This window comes from Plecotus auritus (assembly GCF_963455305.1).
Source record: "Plecotus auritus genome assembly, chromosome: 4".
Classification (NCBI taxonomy): Eukaryota; Metazoa; Chordata; class Mammalia; order Chiroptera; family Vespertilionidae; genus Plecotus; species Plecotus auritus.
Window position 1 is genome coordinate 70,886,987 of NC_137775.1, and position 25,493 is coordinate 70,912,479.

Here is a 25,493-nt window from a genome sequence, read left to right on the forward strand (position 1 = left end):
CACTGTTGTCAGAGACAGGAGATTTTCAAACCAAGTTTGGGAAAAAGGAAAGAGCAAGATAACTTGAACATTTATGCTTGAGAGAGAAGAGAGCATAGTTCCTCCAAGAGAAAATGGGAAGCAAGTTCCGGAGCTATACACACTTCTATTCTATTTTATTCTATAAGCTTTGCTAGGTAGGTAAGAGAGTCTCCTGCCCTCCTATTTCCTCAAAGTATGCTTTTGTAGAAAATACAGAAGTCTTGCACAGAGGCATCGCTGCCATCTGGGCTTTTCCCAATACCCTCCCAGGAGGGTTTTCTAACAATCATCCTCTATTTCTGAACAACATAACAAATATTTGTCCAGAATCAATCAGGTGCTATATGTTGGGCCAGGTGTTGGGGTTCCAGGGGTGAGAGAGATACCAAGTCCTTGTTCTTTGGGAGTTCATCCTGGGAACAATGACACAAACTCTATTGATAATGTAAATGACGTACTATGTGAGCTAAGTGAAAGGGTTGTTAAATCTGCCTGGTGACCAGGGAGACTTCATGTAAAAGATGCAATTTGTCTTGAGCTTTGAATTTAGTCATCTGTGAAGACACAGTGAATTGTCTGTGATCACCCTCTCAAATTTTCTACCTACAATTCCATTCAGTACCTTACACTGGCCTAGTTGTCCCTGACTTGGCTGGCAAAGGCTGTTTTAAGAAAACTCTAATATCTGAAATTTTCTATGTCTGTAAAATACCAGTTACCTTTAAATTCACTGTAGTTCAGCAATCGACACCAAGAATAAAACAATTAGCTGCTAATCTATGCAGAGAAACAGAGTGTGTGATATCTTTTTATGGAAATATTTTACTATTTATGTGCTCAATTCTCATAGTGCATTAAACCAAATAGGAGCATTAGCAGCCTAGGTTCTTGAAATCTGGCTGTTTAGCAAATAGAAGTCAAGTGCCTGGGTGCCAGATCCACTGCATGTGTTGAGCTTGTCATCCATCTGTTGTGCTCTCTGCCAACTGCTCCACTTGGGGTGCGAGTGCAAGGCATTAGAAAGGAATAAGAAACCATTAAGAAATGAAATCAACTGCAGAGTGAGCAAGTTTCTTTTTCTTTTTCCTGTCCTTCTATTACCTCTGTCCTTCTCATGTTTCTGCTTATTTTAGTGCTCTATTGTATCAATATACTACCCACAGATAAGACAATTAAATGAGACCTACTCCATGTAAAGGCAGTAATTTTTCACTGGTAATCCAAGCTATCATTTTGTGACTGTAGTAGGTAAAGCTAACAAGTCCCTTAACAAAACTGTTTTCCTTGTGGTCATTTTTCCTATGATTATTGGTACAATAAAAAAGTTAAATATTTTGTCCAGAATTGACTATACCTTCATTCATGCATTTCAGAATTTTCTAAAAGACAGAAATACACAGATGATTCTCTATTTAACTGGCATTTTCTCTAACATGGAGCTCATACTTGTTTTTCAACCTTGACAATCTCATAGGAAGGAAATAGCTCAATGTTACAATAAAGTTAGGTTGTCACATATAAATAAGTACTTCAACTTACTTTTTTATCTTGGAAAGGACAATGAAATTAATTGTATTTCTGAATTTCAATGGGAAATCGGGTGAAATGAGATAATAGAGAGAGACAGCCAAATGAGTTTTTAAAATTCTCTAGTTTTTTTTTTCCAATAAACATCTCTAAGTTTCTGAGTCTCTGAGGCTTTAATGCTACATCTGGACCAGGGCTGTCACAGAGTTCATTATAATTCACAGCAGCCACGGGTCTTGTATGCACTTTCATAAACTGCAAAGCATCTGTCTTTATTTCTAGAAGCTGTAGTCTTCTCATAAAATGTCTTTTTAAGAGAAAATCAAGATTCAAAGATCACAGTCATTTCATTTTCCAACAGAAAAGAAATAAAAAGACAGTTAGGAAACAATGGATCTGCCCAATTCAGTCTCACTCACCTGCAAAGACCGAGGCCTTCAGAGTTTATGGTGAAAAAAACAACATCATATAATGCACCTCGTAATGAGGACAGTGAGCCTGACTATTTTTAAGACAAGCACTTGGCAACTCTCTCTTCATGTTCTCAGATATACCTCTTAAGTGCCCTTAATGTATATGGCTTTTTACCTCTGGAAGTTGTGTGTGTGTGTGTTTGTGTGTGTGTGTGTTTTTAATAAAGCCATGGTACTAAGTTAAACACTTTTGTTTTTAATCAAATGAATATACAACTTATAAATGGCCTATTTGGTGGGGAACATAGAGAATTTTCTAGCTTAGGTGCTGAGGTAAAATTAATCTGAAGAATGTGGCCATGACTGGCCTGCTTGGAGGGGGGTGTGCAGGGCAAATAAGGATCTTCAGAGAGTCAGGTACATGTGGGAAGTTTAAAAGCATATTTCAAATATAATTTTGAATTTGGAAGCCAAACAAAAATAAACTGTATTGTCTTCATAATACTTATTTTGGAAGGTAAATCTAGACAAAATCTTTTTATTAGGTGAAAAACATGATGATAATTTTTAATAGGTGAACACAATTTTCTGAGGGTGGGAAAGTCAGAATCCCTATAGTTAGGTACACTATATAAGGAGTCAATGCATTTTTTCTTTTCCCTTTTTAAATTACAGTTTATATTCAATATTCTTCTTTTTTTGTTAATTCTCACCTGAGGATATTTTTCCATGGACTTTTTAGGGAGAGTAGAAGAGAGGGAAAGGCAGAGAGAAACATTGACATGAAAGAAACACACCAATTGGTTACCTCCTGCAGGAGTCGGCCAAGAAAGAGCCTGCAACTACTGTACGTGCCCTTGACCAGAATCAAACCTGGGACCCTTTGGTCTGCAGGCCAACGCTCTATTCACTGAGCCACACCAGCTAGGGCTCAATATTATTCAGTATTAGTTTCAGAGGTATAGCAAATTGGTTAGAAAAGCATGTACTCCACAAAGTGGTCAAGGGATCCACAGATTTATTTAAGAGGACACAGCCCTCCTTGGAGCAGAATGTAGGAATCTGTACAGTTCCCTCTGCAGGCTGCTGGCAAACAAATTTAAGACCTCATTCAGAACTGTCCATGCAAAGAAATCTGGATACTTGAGGAGCTGTTCTCAAGTAATAATGGCAAAGGAGCAAGAACTATGAATTCATATGGATAGAGATTCAAATCCTGCCTCCACTATTGGTTAGATATGAAACTTTGGAGAAGTTTTAATTTTTTCTATATCTCAGTTTCTTAATCTGTGGAAAAGTGGTGATATAAATCTTATAGAGTTATTGTGAGGAATGAATGAAATAATGTAAAGAAGTCTCTTAACAGTGTTTAGCACATAATAATTATTGTGTAAAGAGATGGCTATTATTATTTTTATGAAAGTTTATTCTCATATACATTTCAGCTAAGTAAAATATTTATTGGTTTGCTAACATCTAGTATGTATTAAGAGGTCAAAGTAAGATATGTGACTTCTATTTGAACATTTTTCTACTAAATATATTTTGAGAAAATAATAAAAATTTCCTTAAATGAGTTTTAATTTAGTCTCATAGTAAGCCAGAGTTTAGAATACTAGACTCATCAAACTGTTTTTTTTAAATTATATATTGTTTACCAAATATATATATATCAGGCACTGAACTGGCACTTTCATGAATAATTTCATTTAATCTTTAAGACAAAACTAGAAGTAGGCACAATATAATTCCCGTTTTATAAAAGAGAAAAGTTAAAAGAAACCAAAAGACATGCCCTAAATTACACAGGGTGAAGCTTTGAACTGGGAGTCAAACCCAGGCAGTCTAATTCTGGGTATTTAATACTTGAAGGGCATAATGGTGATGGTTGTTATTCACTGCATACCTCCTCCATGAGAAGAAATTTTAATTTAGTAAGTTATTTTTCTTTTTTTTTAAATTTTTTAATTGTTTGAAGTATTACAAATAGTAGTACATATGTCTCCTTTTTTTCCCCCCATTGACCTCCCCCCGGCCTCCCCTTCCCCCCAGTACCCGGCCTCCCCTTCCCCCCAGTACATGCCTTTACCTGCCCCCCTCCCCCCCCCCCCCAGTGTCTTGTATCCATTGGTTATGCTTATATGCATGCGTACAAGTCCTTCGGTTGATCTCTTACAGCCCCGCCCACCCCCCAACCTCCTCTGCCTTCCCGCTGTAGTTTGACAGTCTGTTCAATGCTTCTTTGCCTCTGTATCTATTTCTTCCCCCATTTCTTTTCTTTAAAAAATCTTGCCTCTACAGACTAGAAATAAACATATAATAACAAAAAATGTTTGAGTCCCAATTTCAATGTCCAACAGTTCTGAGTCCCTGTTTCAATGTCAAACAGTTCCTTAGGTGTACATGTCAGCAATGATATTTGGATGGTGGGCACATGGTGGCAATGCAGGTCCGACCCTCTCTGGTTTGGTCCTAGGCAACCTGCTGCGTCGCACAGCTGCTGACTGCTAGCGTGGCAAAGCATTGCCCAGCGTCTTCCAGAAAGTTATTTTTGCATTAAAATAAACATTTTAGGACAAACTCTAGGTAATTCAGCAGACAGAAAATTGGTTTTAGCATAAATTAGGTCTATATTGAATTTTTAAAAATATTTTATTGATTTTTTTTACAGAGAGGAAGGGAGATGGATAGAGAGTTAGAAACATCGATGAGAGAGAAACATCGATCAGCTGCCTCCTACACACCCCTTTCTGGGGATGTGCCTGCAACCAAGGTACATGACCTTGTCTGGAATCAAACCTGAGACCCGTCAGTCCTCAGGCCTATGCTCTATCCACTGAGCCAAACGGGTCAGGGCTATATTGAATTTTTAACATCACATCATTAGGATAACAATTACTGAGAAATAACTATTCCTATTTTTAAAAAGTATGCCCACTTCTCAAAAAACATATCTGATACATGATATACATAAGCAAAATGGCGAATGAAGCAATTTTTCGTTTGAAATATTCAGGTAATAATTGCAAGCATACTTTGGGCAGGATTCAATCCCAATGTCCAAATCTTCATCTCATTTTGCCACTGCTTACCATGAGAAGGTGAATTGCGTGTGTGTATGTGTGCATGTGTGTGATCTCATAGACTGTCATTCACTTCTCTTGGAAACAGGACCATCCAATTTACTGATTTTGACTGACATTGGCTTCTGTCCAACCAAGCTTACCAGAAGTCACCAGTGACTAATCACTAGTGACACTTGCTATGGAGAATAGATTTCCTTACATGAACCCAGAACAGTTTACCTAATCTCTAAGGCACACTCCTAGCTGTGCTGCATCAGTGTAAAGGGGACACTTATTTTTCAGTGGTGTGTTAGCAGGAAGGTTCTATATATCAGGTTAGAATGCCTAGTGCAAGTTTGTATGAGGTGATGGGTATTATAAATATAAAACAGCATAATTAAATTCCACAGTTCATCATCCTCAAAGTTTCCATGACTCCCTATTCCATAAATTGATTTCATAATAAGTATAGTGTTGGTTAGTAAACTATTTTTCTCCCGGGCCTCAGAAGAAAAATGCTGCCTCAGTAAACTAATATTTAGTTCAGGGGCTTTACTTTAAAAAAAAATTATTGCTATCACCTAATACACTTCAAAGTGTTGGTTTACTTTAGAATAATGGGACTCATATAGAGATCACTTAATTTATTACTTCATTACATTGGAAGTAAGTACAGCTAATATACAAATTCTATTCTGCACTGCTCAGAATATGTTTCACTCCATTATCACAAATCAGCTTGTTAGTTTAAATATTAAACCTTCAAAAACAAAGGACTTGCCCTGGCTGGGCTGCTCAGTTGGTTGGAGCATCATCCCAAACACCAAAAGGCTGCGGGTTTGAGCCGTCAGGAGGCAACCGATGGATGTTTCTCTCTCGCATTGATGCTTCTCTCTCTTCCTTCCTCTCTCTCTAAAAATCAATAAAAACATATCATCGGGTAAGGATAAATTAAAATAAATAAATAAATAAAGAACTTCACTTTGAGAATATTACACCGGAGGTATACATGGAGGTATATATGTTCGGTGGTATTTTGCATATGTTCTTGCTCCAAGGAAGGCTTTTACTTTATATTTTAATAGAACTCTTAAGCATTTTTATTTATTAGAAAAAGAACACCAAGAATCACAAATGCTGAAAAGCAGAATCAAAGTGACGCTCGGGATGCTGTATGAGTACTCTGGGAGACGCATTAAGCCAGCTTTGGGAGATACAGCTCTGAGGATACGTAATACTTAAAGGACTAATGAATTTTCCTTGGAAACTTGCTTAGAAGAATCCATCAAATCAGTTTCAACATAAAACAATGAAAGTATTTTACACCAAATGTAAGTGCTCATATTTACAACTTTAATTTAAAATTTTTGAAATTTTAGAGAACAGTCTATTTAGGTCCTTTGCCCATTTTTTTAATTGGATTGTTTGTCTTCCTTTGTTAAGTCATATGAGTTCTTTATATATTCTGGAAATTAACCCCTTATCAGATATATCATTGGCAAATATATTCTCTCATACAATGGGCTCCCTTATCATTTTGTTGATGGTTTCATTTGCTGTGCAGAAGCTTTTTATTTTGATGTAGTCCCATTTTTTTTTCTCTTTTGTTTCCCTTGCCCTAGAAGATGTATCACACATATTGCTATGAGAGATGTCAGAGAAAGATAAGTATCACATAATCTCTCTCAAATGTGGAATCTAATGAACAAAATAAACTGATCAACAAAATAGATCCAGAGACATAGAAGCATGGAACAGACTGATGAATCTCAGAGTGGAGGAGTGGTAAGAAGAGATTAACCAAAGAACTTATATGCATATATGCATAACCCGTGGATACAAACAACAGTGCAGTGAAGGCCTGGGGCAGAGGGCGGGGGGCAGGGGTGGGGGGGCGAAGCAGGGAATCAATGGGGAAAGAAAAAGGGGACATCTTTACTACTTTCAACAATAAAGAGATATTTTTAAATAAAATAAAATAAATTTTTTAAAATTTTAAAACTTTTGAAAAATTTGATATATCTTTATTGGAGTCAAATATTCTATCTAATAAAAGAGTAATATGCAAATTGACCATACATCTGCCACACCCACAAGCCACGCCCACCAGCCAATCAGGAGCTAGTATGCAAATTAACCCAACCTAGATGGCTGCAGCCATGGAGAGCAGGAGGCTTGGGTTTCCCTGGCAATGGAGGAAGCCAAGCTTCCTGCACTGGCCGGCCCAGGCCTCCACTAAAGGCTACAAAGTTTCAATTATAGAAGATAAATAAATCCCAGATACCAGGGCCTCTGCTTAGGTCGCCGGGGGGTGTGGCTGGCTTGCAAACTACCACAGGTCCCTCGCCCAGGCCACCCTATACCCCAAGGGAACCCCCAACCTGATTCAGGATACCCTTCAGGGCAAACCAGCTGGCCCCCACCTGTGCACCAGGCCTCTATCCTATCTAATAAAAGAGTAATATGCAGATTGACCATCACTCCAACACACAAGATGGCTTCCCCCATGTGGTCAAAGATGGCTGCCACAAGATGGCCAGCAGGGAATGGCAGTTGGGAGGGACCAGGCCTTCAAAGGAGGGCAGTTGGGGGCAATCAAGCCTGCAGGGGAGGGCAGTTAGGGGCAAACAGGCTGGCAGGGGAGCAGTTACGCATCAATCAGGCTGGCAGGGGAGTGGTTAGGGGGTGATCATGCTGGCAGGCAGAAGCAGTTAGGGGCAATCAGGAAGGCAGGCAGGCAAGGAGTTGGGAGCCAGCAGTCCTGCATTGTGAGAGGGGTCCCACATTGAAGAGGGTGCAGGCTTGGCTGAGGGACACCCACCCCCATGCATGAATTTCATGCACCGGGCCTCTAGTTTATAACATATTAACCATACCCTCATCTAATATAGTAACTTTCTTATTATTTTTATTTTGTATATATTCATTAGAGTTATTTTAAATAAATGGTAACCTGGGAATTATAGAAGTAAAAACAAAAATATTCCTGAAGTGATATTTCTTCACTTGTGAGTGTTATGTTCCTTTAACACCTAAGTGAAGTGACAAGTTAGAAGCAGGTATGGCACCACCAGGGACTGTATCTTAAGAGAGGATATGGTCAAAGACTCCGTGATTCTACAGATACTGGGAGGGTATTAGCCACTAAGGAGGGTCGATGAAGATGCATTAAACCAGGATCCCAGGGCCAAGTGGAGCCTGATACCATGTTTGGCACCATGGGAAGCTGCATGAATTCTCTAATGGTCTCTGAGGCCCTTTACGAACAACTCAAGTAAAATAGACCCAAATAAAACTGCTTTGGAAAAAAAGGAGAAAACTGCTTGAGGAAATATGAGAGAGTGTTTGGCAGGATAATTTCTGTTGATTTTAGAACACCATAGATACAGCTTTTCTTATCACATTAACATTTAAGTTCCTTGGAGACAGAGTCTTCACACAGACACTGAAACTCATTGATTTTGTGAGACTCACTCTACGACCATTTTGACCAAATGGGCCCCAAGGGTTGACACTTCTATCCCCATAATCACTAGGTTCAACCAGTTTATCAGCAGCTGGTATATTCCTTTATATTCACTGAAGTTTTATGTTAAGTAGAGTGTAGGATGAATCACCACACAAAATTCTTACTACAAATTTAGAATTCTGGGAAAAGAAACAAAATCTTGAATCCTGAGTAGCGTTTGTCTCTGCAACATCATGTCTTGCTCCAGTTCCTTTCCTCTGCCTCAAATATTCTCTTTCCTAAGAAACTATTTATTTTATTTTTTGTTAATCCTCACCCGAGGATATTATTTCCACTGATTTTTAGAGAGAGTGTAAGGGAGGGAGGGGGTGTGTGTGTGTGTGTGTGTGTGTGTGTGTGTGTGTGAGAGAGAGAGAGAGAGAGAGAGAGAAAGAGAGAAACACTGATGTGAGAGAAACATATTAATGTGTTGCCTCCCACATTCACCCCAACAAGGGCAGGGATGGGACCTGCAACCCTCCAGTTCGACGGGTTGATGCTCTAACTACTGAATACCAACAGCCAGGGCAAAAACTATGTTTTTTAACAGAGAATTTCTTAGCTTACATACTTAACTTTCTAGCCTGTTACTGTCTTACTCTCCTGGATGCCCTTTGATTGAGATTGAGTTGATCAACTTTTACTGATTGAACCTGTTGATTACTTAATCTAGTTCTCATACTGAATCCAGTCTGCTTATAGTACCTCTCAGGAGTTGAAAGCCTCATCTCAGCCAATCAATAGCAGTTTATACCTGGTTTTCCCAAGTAGGATCCAGGAGAAGTCATTTTGGAGCACTGAAATTAATGGTATTTTATACTAACCTTAGTAAGTTTGTTCAAAAGTATTCTAGGGGAATTTTACTCTGCTTTCCCATAACTCACTGTGTAAACTTATATAAAGCTTACTTTACAAAAAGAAGTAAAGAAGTTCAATAATATATTTTATAGTTTAAGTACTCCAGTGATTCTGTATTTGGCTTTGTAAAAAAAAAAGAGTTCCCACATGTATTCAAATGATTTGAAAAAACCCAATGATCTGAAATCTAAAAAATCAGATTTCTATGATATATTTTAGAAAGAGACTGGTGGAATGAGTGTATAAAACAAATTTGGATTGGGGCAATCTTTTTAGGAGTTAAGGGAAGTACTGAGTAGTATTCTCTAGGAGAAAAGGCATTTTGAAGGAATTAGTCCTTTTTAAACATGTATTTGAAGGAACTTTTATTAATGATGAAGAGTAATGTCACTAACAAGCTTAAGCAAGAGGCTAGAAGCACAAATAAATATTAACTTGTATCAAGGTATGCATCGTTGTTCAACACAATTCGTTGGATTTCACGGAGTCTAACAGTTACACTACTACAGGAGTAAAATATTTGCATATCAGGCTAATTTCTAAAAGAAAAGAAGCAGTATCAATAAAGCAGTCAGATATCAGAGACACACTGAAGAAGGACTCAAAAAACATCTAGATGTGGGATATAAAACTGAAACTCATAGACACAGACAACACTATGGCGGTTATCAGAGGGAGGGGCCGTGGAGGGTAATAAATGGGGATAAATATATGATGATGGAAGATGATTTGATTTTGGGTGGGGGGCACATAATGCAATATACAGATCAGGTATCATAGAAATGTGCACTTGAAACCTATATGATCTTATTATGAACCTATATAAACGAATGTCACCCCAATAAATTTAACAAAAAAGAACAGTATTTATCAAACTATTACAAAATCTGAATGGTAGTTTCTGAACCTTCTACCACTTTAACTTCAGTTACTACTGTGACAGTTTTAGGTTAATAACCACCAGGGCCATGGCCTTCTAGATAATGAGACACAAGAAGGCTTGGTGCTCTCCGAATAATGGCCAATGCTCTAGAGCAGGGGTCCACAACTTTTTCTGCAAAGGTCCTGACAGTAAATATTTTAGACATTGTGGGCCATACAATCTCTGCAACAATTACCTAATGTTGCTGTGTAGCATAAAAGCAGACTTTTTATAATATGCAAACAAATGAATGTGGTTGGGTTCTAGTAAAACAATTAGAAAATCATACAGCCGTTTGTGGCAGCCCCGCTGCAGGGACACAGTGTGTGGAGCCCTGACTTCCAGACTGGTTCTATATACATACCCTTCCTATCTGATACAACAGTATAAAACAGCCACAAAGTTTAATCGAGTAGCAAATCAACATACCTTTTCCCCAGGAATTCCAGGAGCACCAAATTCACCTTTAATACCATCTGTACCCTAAAATATAGAAATGCTCATTAGGAGGTTTTTTTCAAAGGTGTATTAACTGCTAATCTTGTTGAAGAGAATCTACAACTTCTTAGATAGTTGCTTTTGCTTGTCCCAAAGTCTGTGCCCTAAGTTCCTTTCTCATATTGTCCACAAGTTATTAAACTATGTAGTTTATAATTAATATTCAAACTATTAATAATGAATAAATATCAAAGTGCTAATTGAAACTAAAATTAAGCATTCTCCACACAGACATATGTAATTTAGTTTTGTCATTTCTTTTCTATTTATCAAAGGTAAGAAATGATTCTATTGCTGTTCCCTCAACTAATACCTGATGTTTCCAATTCAAGTAAGTCATGAAATTTCAGACTCTGAGGTACTCATGTCTGTTTCATTTAGTGCTCCTGACCTTCCATTACATCCTTCAGGAAAAACCCCAAAGCCGGGTCAATCCAATTCTCAGCTTCCCTGCTCTTCCACCTAAACTGGGAAAAATCTGTTTCAATGAAGCTGCGGGCTGCCTATGTCTGCCTTGATGGCTCTATCACAAATTCGGTCTATTAAATTTTCCTTGAAACAGTGGAAAACACTATAAACTTGTTGAATGAGTCTGTCTTAACTACAACTAATGCTTGGTAGAGATTAAGAAGTATATGAGAATTTTTGAGTATAAAATGCCATTATAACAATAATACTGCATGTTAATTTCAGATTTAAGGCACACAAGTAACTGTCAACTTCAAGTTCCTATATATTAGATGAGATTATATCAGATTGGGTGAAATTGATACAAAAAGAACCTGTCTACTAATCTGATATATTCAATATTGGATTCGGAAGAATAGAGAACTATTCTTTATTGGACAAAAACTTGAAAAGCATAACATTAAATTCTACTTCTGTAAAGTTATTATTAAGGTAAGATATTCTTTAAAAATTCTGAATATATTTTCATTCAACTATTTTTATTGGTGTGGTATGGCACAGAACAGGCATATGAGTAGTGTCAGATTGGAAAGGAAATACAAGGATCACTAGCAATCTCTGGGTTAACAAATTAGACTATTCAGAATGGAAACTTCTAGGTAGTGAAATTAGAGGGTAGAGTAGTAGAAAGTTTTTTACTATAGGGTCAAGTAAGTAAACTTAATAAATTTTAAATTATTTTTTACTATCTCTAAAAGTATATTAGCAAAGCAATCATTTCATAAAGCCTACACTTTGGGTAATTAACTGGAATTGTGAAAGATAATACAAAAATGAACTAGAAAATTATTCCCAAAATAGAGCTCAGATCACACCCACTCTTAGGTTCAGGAACATTGAAATTGAGCTGCTATTTTATAAAACTCAGAAAATTTCAGAGTTTTCTCTGAAGTGCGTGAGGGCATTAGCAAGGGTCTTAAAGAACTGAGAAAGGAAAGTGGTTGCTAAGTAATTAGGTTGCCAACTATACTTGCTAAGAAAGGGGAATGAGAAGATTCAGAAAATTATAATAATTTAGTCTGAAAAGAATTCATTATTTGAAATAATGTCACCCAGAGTTTAGTCTTGAACAGAAGGCATAGTTAGAATGGGTTGATTAGGTGCCTTGACATAGAATACTGATGATATCTAGGTGTTCAAACATAAGCAGTGTTTGAATTTCAAACCATCTTACTCCATGAAAGAGGGTCATCATCTTTATCAAACATTTAAAAAGCAGTAAATCTGATTAATGAAGCATCACAGCATGGATGAGAATATAGGCAAATAAAGATAAACATTAAATCATGCCAAAGCATGTGGCTTTCCCCCATATATTTCTGATTTTTCATTAACCAATTGGCAGTATCAACCTAAAATTAGGTCACTATGTGAAAATAATTTTTGTATTTTTAAAGGAAAAAGGTGTAGTGGGACAATATTGAATAATGTAATAATCCTTTATGATTTATCTAGCTCTTTCTTTGCAAATTGACTCTTTGTGCTGCCTGGCAGGATCCCTGAGCAATTGGAGCATTGAATTTATAGATTCTAGAAATAGCTGAGTTGATTTAGACCATAGTGCTCATTCATTCATTCAATGTATTTTTAGCTTTTATTATGTGCTGTTCTATGTATGGTGCTCACAGAACTCATATGCTAGTGGGGGGAATAAATAGATGCATAATAATAACATGTCAGGTGGCAATAAAAGTGCTAAGAAAGAAGATAGAGGTGGAAAGAAGGGTGATTTTCACATATAGATGTCAGAATATGATTTTAAACTGATTTTTATATAGAAATGTCAGATTAGGATTTTAAACTGATTCCTGAGCAAGAGCCTGCATGATGTGAAGAGCACCAAAAGGATATCTAGCAGCACATTCCAGGTGTATGTAAACTGGTACAAAGACCTGAGAGCAGGAGTGAACAGAGGAGAGGGTAGGAGATGATACAGGATGTGAGGGGTGGGGTAGGATGAGTACTACAAATTATGTGAAGCCTTGTAGCCATGGTTAGAGCTTTAGTGTTTATCTGATGGAGATAGAAAGCCATGGGTGGGTTCTGACTCAGGTGGGACAGGACTTACATGATTATGTAAAATAGCTGTCAAACTCATAGTACATGGGCATAAATAAAAGTAAAATTTGCTCTTACAAAACTGCCCCAGATCACAGTAAAGTTTCTCAAAATTTATAATAAGTAATACATAACTTGTTATGTCAAGTCACATAACAAACTACATTCAATCTAAAGGGATCATCTCCACCTGTCCTTCAACATGTGAACAATTACACTGTAGATAGGAAAGCAGAGAAAACATATTTGTTGAATATCCATTATGTGCCAGTTTCTGGCACTACAAGCTTTTTATATATTTTATTGTATAAAATAAATAATTGACAAGGTGTTATTAAGGATCATTTTCAAAGCAAGTAAGAGGTACATAGGCTTCAATCCCAAATGGTTTGGGCTCCAATGTGAGACTCCTCCTGCTATACTGTCCTAGCTCCCCTAAATTTCCTTTCTTGGCCTTCTAGACAAGGAAAACCTTGAGAACAGCACCTGGTCCCCTTAGTAACACTGTACTTCTGGTCATGTCACAAAATTAACTATTCAATATGCCTTAGAGAAAAACGACTTTTGATTTCAAGCTATTTAGGCATTATTTTGTGCACCTGCTCTAATATCTAAAATTATATACCAGACTTAAACACAGAGAAATGCCATCTTTATTTACTGCACATTAAAGTGCAGAATCACACAGTATAATAAAAACAGGAATGGACTTATCGTCAAATGAAACAATATATCCAAGTTTATTACAAATGCCAGGAAAGCTGAACACATGAATGGCCATGGTCATCTGAAGTCATATTTACACAGAAAGGGCTATACTGGTTTAATCAAATGCTAGTGTTTGTATTAAAAAATAAAGGAAGTATACTGATTAATTATTTCTTTTGTAGATTATTATCAATTTATTTTATCCCAGCTATTCTGCCTTGCCTTTCTTGATATTACAAGTTTTGTATAGCCTGGAAGTAAAAATGAATGTTAATATTTTAAAGATATATCACAAATGGGAAGCCATGTAATGCACTGTAATTCTGAGATTCATTTTGGTATATTTTATAGATTTGGCATGCAATAAATTTGCTAATAAATATCATTTTTAATGGTTTCTTTCTTCCTAGTTTTTTTTTCCCATTCCTACAGTGGAGGGAATGCTTCTTGAATGAATCATCCCTAGAGTATAAACTCAGTGAGATTAAGTTCTGTGCTTTCTCAATACTGCTATAGCTCCAGAACTTAGCACACTTTTGATTATAATAATTGGAACAATAAATAGTTATTGATGAGTGAATTTGATATACTAGGCAGTTAGATGGCATGCACATAGAAGGAACAATAGGCCAAGTACAGAAGGTCACCAGAATGGAAAGCCCCCAGTGCCTAGCAATGGGCAAAATGAGCTAGGATCTTGCCTCCAGAGTGACCTTTCCTCCCCTAGCAAATTGATGGTCATGCTGGTCATGAGGTTTAGGCACCCTGACCTTACATATCGCTGGTCATGCTGTTTGGACTCTTCGCTGACCTTTCCTCCCCGGAATGTCACCAGTCATTTGGTAGAACCCCTAGAGGAGGAACAAGGTGGCCAGAGGATAGTCTCATAGCCTCCTATACAAGCCTGTGCATGACCACTCCCTTAAGCATTAAGCTATTAGAGATAACATCTAGGCCTCAGTTGTATTTCAGCTACAGGCCTATAAATATACAACCTACCAAGACTGGATTATGATAAAATAGAAAATCTGAACAGACTGATTACTAGCAAGGTGATTAAATCAGTAATTGACAGTCTCCCAACAAACAAAAGCATAGGACCAGAGGGCTTCACTGGTGAATTCTACCAAACATTCATAGAAGAATTAATACCAATCCTTCTCAAACTCTGCCAAAAAAACAGAAAAGGAAAAAAGTTTTCCAAATTCACTTTATGAGGCCAACATTACTCTGACACCAAAACCAGACAAGAAGACCACAAGAAAAGAAAATTATAGGCCAATATTCCTGATGAACAAAGATGCAAAAATCTTCAAAAAATATTAGCAAACCAAATTCAACAATACATTAAAAGGATCACAGACCATGATCGAGTGGGATTTATTGCACAGATGCAACGATGGTTCAACACCCACAAATCAGTCAATGTGATATTTCACATGAACACAAAAAAGCGTAAAAACCACCTGATCATCTCAATAGATTCCAAAAAAGCATTTGACAAAATTCAACATTCATTTATGATTAAAAAAACAAAAAACAAAACCACAACACCTCTCAACAAAGTATAGATGGAAAATACCTCAACATAATAAAAGCCACATATGACAAGCCCACAGCTAACATCAAACTCAATAGTGAAAAGCTGAAAGCCTTTCCTCTAAGAGCAAGAATTAGACAAGAATGTTCACTCTCACCACTTTCAACATAGTATTGAAAGTCCTAACAAGAGCAATTAGGCAAGAAAAAGAAATAAAAGGCATCCAAATTGAAAGAAGTAAAGATGTCACTATTTGCAGATAAGAGGATATTATATACAGAAAGCCCAATAGACCTCATTAAAAAAAAAACTGTTGAAATTAATAAACAAATTCAGGAAAGTTGCAGGATACAAAATCAATACACAAAAATCTATTGTTTTTCTATACACTAATAATAAACTACCAGAAAGAGAAATAAAGAAAACAATCCCATTTACAACTGCACAAAAAGAAAAAAATACCTAGGAATAAGTTTCACCAAAGAAGTGAAAGATCTACATATTGAAAACTAAAAGACATTAATGAAATAAATTGAAGAAGATACAATAACTGGAAAGACATTCCATGCTCATGGACTGGAATAACCAATATTGTTAAAATGTCCATGCTAACCAAAGTAATCTACAGGTTCAATGCAATCCCTATCAAAATCCCAATGCATTTCTTAAAGAAATAAAACAAATAATTCTAAAATTTGTATGGTCTACAGAAAACCATGAATAATCAAAGCAATCTTCAAAGAAGAGCCAAGCTGGAGGTATCACAATTCCTGATTTCAAACTATACCATAACTATACCATAAAGCTATAGTAATTAAAACAGTATGGTATTGGCATAAAAACCCATTGATCAAAGGAACAGAATAGAAAGCCCAGTTACAAACCTACTCATATATAGTCAATTAATGTACGATAAAAGAGCCAAACATATACAAAGTGGAAAGGACAGTTTTTCTAATAAATAGTACTGGGAAAACTGGACACCCACCTGCACACAAAACTTGACCACTATCTTATACCATATACAAAAATTAACTCAAATGGGTTAAAGATTTGAACCTACAACCATAAAATTCATAGAAGAAAACATAGTCAATAAGCTGCTTGACACAGGTCTTGAAGATGGTTTTTTTTTAATGTGATAACAAAAGCAAAAATAAACAAGTGAGACTTCATTAAACTAAAAAGTTTCTGCACAGCAGTGGAAACCATCAACAAAATGAAAGGGCAACCTACTGAATGGAAGAAAATATTTGTAAATTATATATCTGATAAGGGGCTAATATCTAAAACCTTTAAAGAATGCATGAAATTTAATAGCAAAAAAACAAACAATAAATTAAAAATGGGCAGAAGATCTGAATGGACAAAGAAGACCTACAGATGACCAACAGGTACATAAGGAGAATTTTCAACATCATTAATAATCAGAGAAATGCAAATTACAACCACAATGACATATTAACTCACAGCTGTTAGACTATTATAAAAAAGACAGGCAATAACAAGTGTTGGTGAGGGCGTGAAGAAATGTAAATTGGTGTAGCAACTATGGAAAACAGTACGGAAGTTCCTCATAAAATTTAAAAAAAGAACTACTTTTTTATGCAGCAATTCCACTTCTGGGTATCTATCCAAAGAAAACAAAAACACTACCTCAAAAACGTATGTGCACTTCCCCCCATGTTAGTTACAGCATTATTTACCATAGCCACGATAGAAAAACAACCTAAGTGTCCATTGATGGATAAATGGATAATGAAACTGTAGCTTGTGTGAGTTTGTGTATGTATGTAATGAGTCATACAAAAGAAGACAAATACTGTATGAGCTCTCTTACAGAGAAGTGATTGGCAGTTGCCAGATGTGGGGGGAGGTAGTGAGAGGTGAGAGAATGGGTGAAGGGAATACATTTATTAAGTTAAGAAAGTTCAGCAGGGACCCATCAGCAGACTAGAGAAGCAAGAATTTAAGTATTTGAAAAAAGAGAATGTTAAAGAAGGCTAGGGCACAACTAAAAACTAAACTTTCTTGCATCACAATTTTGTTTACTGTTTATAGGTACAAAGATTTGGGTTTGAATCCAAATACAAATGGGACATAGAAAAATGAGAAAATTATATTTTTAAGTCACTTTAGAACAAATCCACTTTCACCCCAACAGTACTGGGTGGTGTCTTACCGGTTCTCCTTTATCCCCTTTCTGACCTGGTGAGCCTGGTACTCCGGGTAATCCTGCTTCTCCCTGAGCAAAAATGAATTTCTGTGTTATCAAACAATCTGTCACATTGAGCTAAAGATAAGTGGTTTATACATATGCCAACAATAGTAAGATAAATCCTTGCTCCCTCTGAGCTGATGCTGGGCCCTCCACTGGAATGTCCTTCTTCCCTCGCTCATGAGGCTCCCGGCTCTCCCTCATTAGCTCTTCCATGCGACCTTCCATGGACTTGGACACGTGCTGCTCCTCTGTGGGGCCCTTGCACCTTGTACTTGCCTTTCTGTGGAGCTTTCAATACAGCATTAGTCCTTACAGGAAATATAAGATTCCTCTAAACTTACACCTAATCCCGATCCCCACTCCTCCAGCCAGGGGTGAAGCAGGAACAGGATGTATTAAGTCTCAGGGCATGCATTAAGTCACAGTGCTAGGGGACGAACAGCCTCTCTAGGCACTGCAGCAAGTTTTCCTTCCCTCTTTCCTTTCCTCAGGTATGGGTGGAGAGGAAAACCATACTTAGCCGACTTTTTAGCACAGGCCTTGTGACTGCCATTTACATCCACAAAAGAAGTGAATGTAGGTCCATGAGCCTAGACTTCCCGACCACAGGACCATACTGGTGCAAGCGAGACAAATTCTCTGAGTATTTCCCATACAAGTTAATACAAGCTATAAGTCAGGGATACTGGATAAGCAGTCTCCACACAACAAACACATACTATGTAGTGTCTTTGTATTTGTGTTGAAGAGCAGGCACTGTGTTTCCTTCAACTGAGAATCCCCAGAATGGAAGCCTATTCCTGGCACATGTAAAGTACTCAATACTTGTGTGTTGTACAGGTTGTTCCTCCCTTCACCTTCCTATTCATTCTAATTCACACCCGGAAAGAAGGTCTGATGGGCTCAGGACCATCCAGATAAAAACCCAGGAAATCTCCAACCCCTTCTCTCTCTCTTTTTTTTAAACAATATTTTTATTTATTTCAGAGAAGGGAGAGGGAGAGGTAGAAACACCAACGATGAAAGAGAATCATTGTTCGGCTATCTCCTGCACACCCCACACTGGGAATCCAGCCTGCAACCCGGGCATGTGCCCTGACCGGGAATTGAACCATGACGTCTTTGTTCATAGGTGGATGCTCAGCCACTGAGCCATGCTTGGCCTGGCCCAACCCCCTTCTCTTAATCAACCCCCATGGTTCAGTGGCTTAGGCATTTAATTCAACTAGCACTGAAGGACAAACACATTCTGTGCACCAGGGCCACATTCAAGGGGCTGGCTCACCGTGTGGAGTGGCTTCTCAGTGGGCATAGATTAATATGAGCATACCTTGTTTGGAATGCATTGGCACTGGTTTTTAAGTTCCTGCTTTGCTGGCAGATATGCAGACACTTTGCTGGCATGAGTGGGTAGTGATAATGATGCAGTACTTCCAATGCCATCCTGCTCTGAGCACTGCAATCCAAAAAGAGGCTTTAGGAAATGGGCGAATTTCAAACGTTCTGACATTCTAAACACTGGCTCCCACCAACTAGGAATGACTGAGGTTACTTGTTAGAACTACCTTCTAATTAACCAAAAGTTGACACTAGCATGTGAAAGTGCATAAAGACTTTGCTCTTTCACTAGGTCCCCTATGTGTTTTATTACACTGACAACACACTAGAAATGCATCAAAATGTTGGTTTCGTGAGACATTTTAAAGCTATTATAGGCGACTTTATGACAAGTACAGTAATAACAAACATTTACAATAATTGCATTGTTACAATAAGATAATTTACACAAATAATGTCTGTAAATGTGTTTTGGGGAAAAATTTTTAAAAATAAAGTAATCTGAACTTTTAAGACATAGTTTACTTCAATAAGATGATTGTCAAGGCATGTAAAAGTAGAAAAGAAATTTTTTTTTACACTGTAAGATGCTATGTATTTAATTAAAGTATATCTTCTTTCAGTCCATTGTCCTTTAAAGTTATTAAAAAGTCTCCACTATAACAGACATGTGATGAATTTTATACTTATTCAGTGGGTTCAGTACATGTGGGACAACATTAAGGACAAATTTGGTTATGAAGCAATGAATTTTTTTTTCTCTCTCTCAAAAAAAACCAATCAATCCAGATGGAGAGACTAAAGAGGATAAATACATACTTTTCTCTCAACATTATTTACCAGGCTCCTTCCTCACCACAGTTTGTAACGCTGAATTTGCAATTTAGGGGAATGAGTTCACACATGATTGCATACTATAAATTAGATATGCATGGAAAATACTGTCAGGATACAAAACTAAAAGATTGTTAATGGTTCTTTATTGTGATATGATCATGATTGATATTACTTTTGACATTGAATTTGGCTATATTTGCCAAGTTTTTTATAATAAACATGCATAACTTTTGAAACAAAAGCAAATTATTTTGAAAACTGGGTAGTACTGTAATGGTTGTGATAACAATACAAAATTTTAAAAAATAGCACCCAGAAATACTGGGACTCATTTCCTGTCTCCCCACTTGTCTCTTTCCAGAGTTAATGATTAGCTATTTAGTTATCTTAATAAGTTTCCAAGTCCATAAGTATAAAAATCACATTAGAATGAAACATGATTATCACCAAAACAGTCCACATAGCACATATGATCTGACACAATTTCCTAGCCAGTTTCTGTCCAATAGGTTCCTAGTCAGGTAACCAAGACCCAGTTGGAGATCACAATTTTGCTCTGATTCACTATTAAACTGGGGATTTAAATGACTTTAAAAGTATGTCTCAGCCTTCACTATAAAACTATCCACATTCTCCAAAAAGTACCTAAAGGAAACAAAATGTACAAGGACTTCTCCACTTGTAAAACCTCTGGTTTCAATTTGACACATATTTAATTAATTGGCCCTCAAAATTTGAATCACATTTCTCATTTATTTTCAGCAAATGCTCCTGATTTCCTCCTTCTGTTATTTGTTCTTCATTTTATGTCTGCAGTTATGAAACTGGACTGCTTCAGAAACAGAAAATTGAATCAATAAAAGCAAAGAAGTATGTCTATAGATTATCTTGAATAAATTTCACCTTTGAAATATTATATAAAATATTAATAAAAAGCATGTCTGATTTGAAATTCCACAACAAAATGATATTTTTAAGCAAGTACATTAAAATTTTCTAAATACAACACATTAAGAACACACACAAAGTAATAGTTGATGTCAGAATTATAGCAGATGCACTTAAATGGCTTCTATATAATTATTTATCTTCCAAACTATGCATTCCCATTTGTGAAATGTAGATTGTTCTATTTTATTAATCATTAACAGAATGCTGATGTCTTCTAAATAATTATCAGCAGAAAAATATAATTTTTGTTATTTTTTCAATAGTTAGAGATGAATTTCTCTTATTTTATATTCTTTAAAATTAACTCCTAAGTAATCATTTTAAAACATGATTAGTTATTTTTCATAATTTGTGAAGTCATGCCACTACTTTTAATAATCAAACCATTCTATCAAATCCACACCTATACTTGCTTAAAGAGTTTTCTCATAATTTGAGTTGGAAATGTCCATTATGTGAAAACACAGAGTAGTAACTATTGGTCAAGAATATTTTTGGGCCCAGCCGGTGTGGCTCAGTGGTTGAGCGTTGACCAATGAACCAGAAGGTCACGGTTCCATCCCTGGTCAGAGTACATGCCTATGCCAGATCTCCAGTGGGGAGTGCACAGGAAGCAACTGATCAATGATTCTCTCTCATCAATTATGTTTCTATCATTCCCTTTCCCTTTCTCTCTGAAATCAACAAAAATATATTTAAATATATATATATATATTATTTGGATATATCAAAACATTATTATGTTACTTTTCAATAACAGAAAATTATTATATTAAGAGCTCTTACATCACAAAAGGGTGATTATTTTAAAAAAAACTTTTAAATCAATTTAAATGTGTGACTCCAGGAAGTCTAGGTATTTCAAGGCTGTAGACTGGCATTCTAAATTATCTTTTTAGATATTTATAGAAAGACATTTGGCTGGCTTTCATTTTACTAGGAATAAGAGCCATAAACTGGAAAAAAAAAAGAGCCATAAACTGAGTTGGAAATATGCTTTCGAAAACCAAGTTACATAAGCAAAACATAAACGTTTGAAAGACTTATCTATGCTTTGAAACAGCTGGTCACATTATTATTCTACTACCCATAGTGAGTGATAGAAGTTAAAAATAGTTTATTTTGCATTAAACTGTTGATAAAAATTTTCACATAATTTTTTTGGTACGTGTAGAACTTCTGGGAAATCTGAGATACAAAGAAAAAAATTTTCATCCCTGTAACTGGAGAATGATGATGCTACTGTTATAACATAGTCTTTTACTTATGTTGAATGCAAAGTGAGGATATATAGTTCCCAAAGTTCAGAATGAAACACTGGGATTAAAAATTCTAACAGAACTCTGGAAGAGTTCTAAAATGGGTTTCTTACTTGGAACAAATTACTCACCTGGCTTCAACAGAAGCCTTAGGTGATGCCCTACTTTTGGGCCCTATAGACTAGACAACTGGCATTCTACCATCTTCACATGCCAAGAAAATTAACTTACCTTAGTATCTGATATGTCGCAACAAGTTTCTCTAGCTATGAGATTTGAGTCACAGTAGATTTTAAGTTGGTGAAGTTCAATCTATTAAAAAATTAGTAAAAGATATATCATTAATTTTTTTAGAAAATCACATTTAGGCATTAAGAACTATGGTAATTTAACTGATAAGAAATAAAGAAGCTAATACAAATAAATTACCAGTAGATATTTTTTAATATTTTTATTAATGTAGGATCATGGTTTTATGGGCCATTTGAGAAAGATTCAGTTATCGATATGAGTCTATATATGATGCAAATCAAGGCATGAAAGCAATTGCATACCTCAGCTAGTTGTTTAAACAATATAAAAGAAGTATTTAATTAAAGAGAGGCATTGCTATTCACTACAATAAAGTGTATGTCCACAAAATGAAGACTATATCAAAATAAATATTTGGAAAAAAACAATAAAATCAAAGGTCTGAGCAGATGTTGGAAAAAGCTTTATCAATAGTTCCAGACCTATCTGAGAAACAGAAAAAGATGGTCACTTCCCATAAGAAAAAAATGTATTTCATTTTTATCTATTTTTCATGGATTCTGTGTAATACCTATGGACTTTATATTAAATTGGCACAGTCTTGAGCAGGATGCATAGTCTTTACAAAAATAATTGATTCCTTCTATTTGCTCAGCAGATTCATGTTTTTTGGCATTTGGACATGAAATTAAAGAAGTTCCAGGAAAATATAATCATGCCTTTAAATGCAAGATCAATCACATAAGAGCAAGCAAATAGTACAGACTATTAATAAAATTTCAATATGAGAGATGCTTAAATAGGCTATTTTAAATTACTTTGTGGTTGAAAGTTTAATAATATAATTAATAATTAATCATATGATGATTAGACATATAAAATAGGTCAGGAACAATCTTGTGCCTCCACTCCTCCTCCCTGCCTCTTTCTCTGTCTCTTTCTCTGTCTCCCAAAATAACAGAGCTAGATTATGCTTTGCTTTGAGGTCAGTAAGTACTTTCTACAGAAAGACCCAACTGTAATATTATAATAATTAATCCTATGAAAATAGAAAGCAGACATCTGAAGTTCTAAATCCTACCCCAACACAAAAAAAGGGGGGGCGGGGAGAGGAAAAACACTGTAACTGACAGTCTACACTGAGATAAACACAATCAATTCAGCTCATAGGAAGCATTAAGAACTCCAGACATATTGTGAATTCATGAGCTGCCTAAGATTTGCAGCCAATGAAAAATTATGAGATGAAATGAATTTCTTTTCTACAACTTTTCCCAAGGTTATTAAAGTTAAATTTTATTTATAAAGTTTAAATACACTGTCTTACATGGTCTAATGAAATACCAGGCAGTAACATTCGACCCATTATGTCGAATGAAGAAGTGGGACAACAATTAATTTTCTTAACTAAACCTTATTTATCATCATTTTTATCAAAATAGTCAATGAATATTGAAATTCTATTGTGTACAACCACTGTGTTAAGCCTTTTATATGAATTTTTTTACTTAACTGAACATAGATGATCAATTTTTATTAAACCTAATCAAGTACCCATGACACTGAAACTACAATCAAGCCAAGTTTAATCATGCTTTTATTATTCATGAGTTACTTTAGAGTCCTTCATTGACGCAGTGCTTTAGAATGAGAATGTTCAGGCTAAGTCTTTTACTGACCCTTATCACACAGGATTTGTTAGGTTAAAAAAATCCTTTCTATCAGTATTGTCACCTATCTCTTTCTCATATAAGCACACTGATAGCATATGTAAAATAAAACTCAATCATTAGAATTTTTTCAATAATATACATTCTGAATAAATAAAACATTTTCAATTACAACATATCTTATGAATCACAGAACTTGTAAGAAGATAATAAAAAAATTAATCCGCTTAAAGTTTTAACAGTTTATCTGTTATTTAGTATTAAAAGCTGCATCATTATGATATGCCTTTGATTTTATCCTTAAATGAACTGATTCCATATTGAACTATTAAACTACTATAACAGTATACTTTTCACATTATGTGTTTTTATAAGGACACACCTGACATTCTTCAGCCTCAGATTCTGGTTGAATTTTTTCCTTGGGTGAGAAGTTAATAACAGGACAGACACTCAACTTTCAGAGGGTGAGCTCTGAGTCCAGTCCCCACTCTTGCAATAACTTATTCCTCTCTCGTTGCTGTTTCTCCCTGGAGATTATGATTTTCTCTCAGTGTACTCTCTGGAACCAGAGTCCACTTTGCTCTCACTAGTCCTATACGGACCACATTCCAGTCCCTAACTCTGGTACATGCAGCAGGTACTACTGCCATTCCCTACTTCGGTTGTTAGAATTCCCTGAAGCTGAATTCCAATCTACCTGCATTCCATGTACTGCTGGGAGTCACATCTCTGTTGTTCCAGCAGCTGGTCTCCAACTCCTCTCTTTGGAGAGACCTTTCTGAAAGCTCTGGCTAGTACTGTTGTTATTTCAAGTAATACTGTTATTATTTACTGACATAGACTTTAATCCAGGCGTCCTCAGACTACGGCCTGCGGGCCACATGCAGCCTGCCGAGGACATTTATCTGGCCCACCGGGTGCCGCTGCCTGTCCTGCTTAGCAGCCGACTTGTCCCGGGCCCGCAGTATGCATAGGAATTTATTCATAGCTTTTTTTAAAAACTATAGTCCGGCCCTCCAATGGTCTAAGGGACAGTGAACTGGCCCCCTGTTTAAAAAGTTTGAGGACCCCTGCTTTAATCCTTCCATTAGCCTTCAAGAACTTTGAGGGCAGGAATGGAAGGTATTTTTCTTCTATTTACTTTCTTATTCTAGGGTTGAATGCCATGTCTGGCCTTGAATAATGAATTTTCAGAGAGCCGATCGCGTTCTAGGCACTACAATACATACTCTACACAATAACAAGTAATTATATCTATTGACACTCTTATAATTGAGGATACTGAGACTCTGATCAATTAACAGCTAACAAGATAAATTAGCAGATCATAGAGTTAAGTATATGAGATAGGATTTACGACCACAACTGTCTGATCC

At 36.2% G+C, this 25,493-nt stretch overlaps 1 protein-coding gene across 1 annotated transcript in view; it reads right to left on the reverse strand.

Annotated features, from left to right (window-relative positions):
- Window positions 1–25,493, reverse strand: part of COL19A1 (collagen type XIX alpha 1 chain) — a 325,830-nt gene that overhangs the window by 243,038 nt on the left and 57,299 nt on the right. The window contains 4 exon segments of the mRNA XM_080665043.1: window positions 10,744–10,797; window positions 17,769–17,831; window positions 19,138–19,263; window positions 22,424–22,504. Of these exon segments, the coding sequence (XP_080521169.1) occupies window positions 10,744–10,797; window positions 17,769–17,831; window positions 19,138–19,263; window positions 22,424–22,504 (324 nt within the window).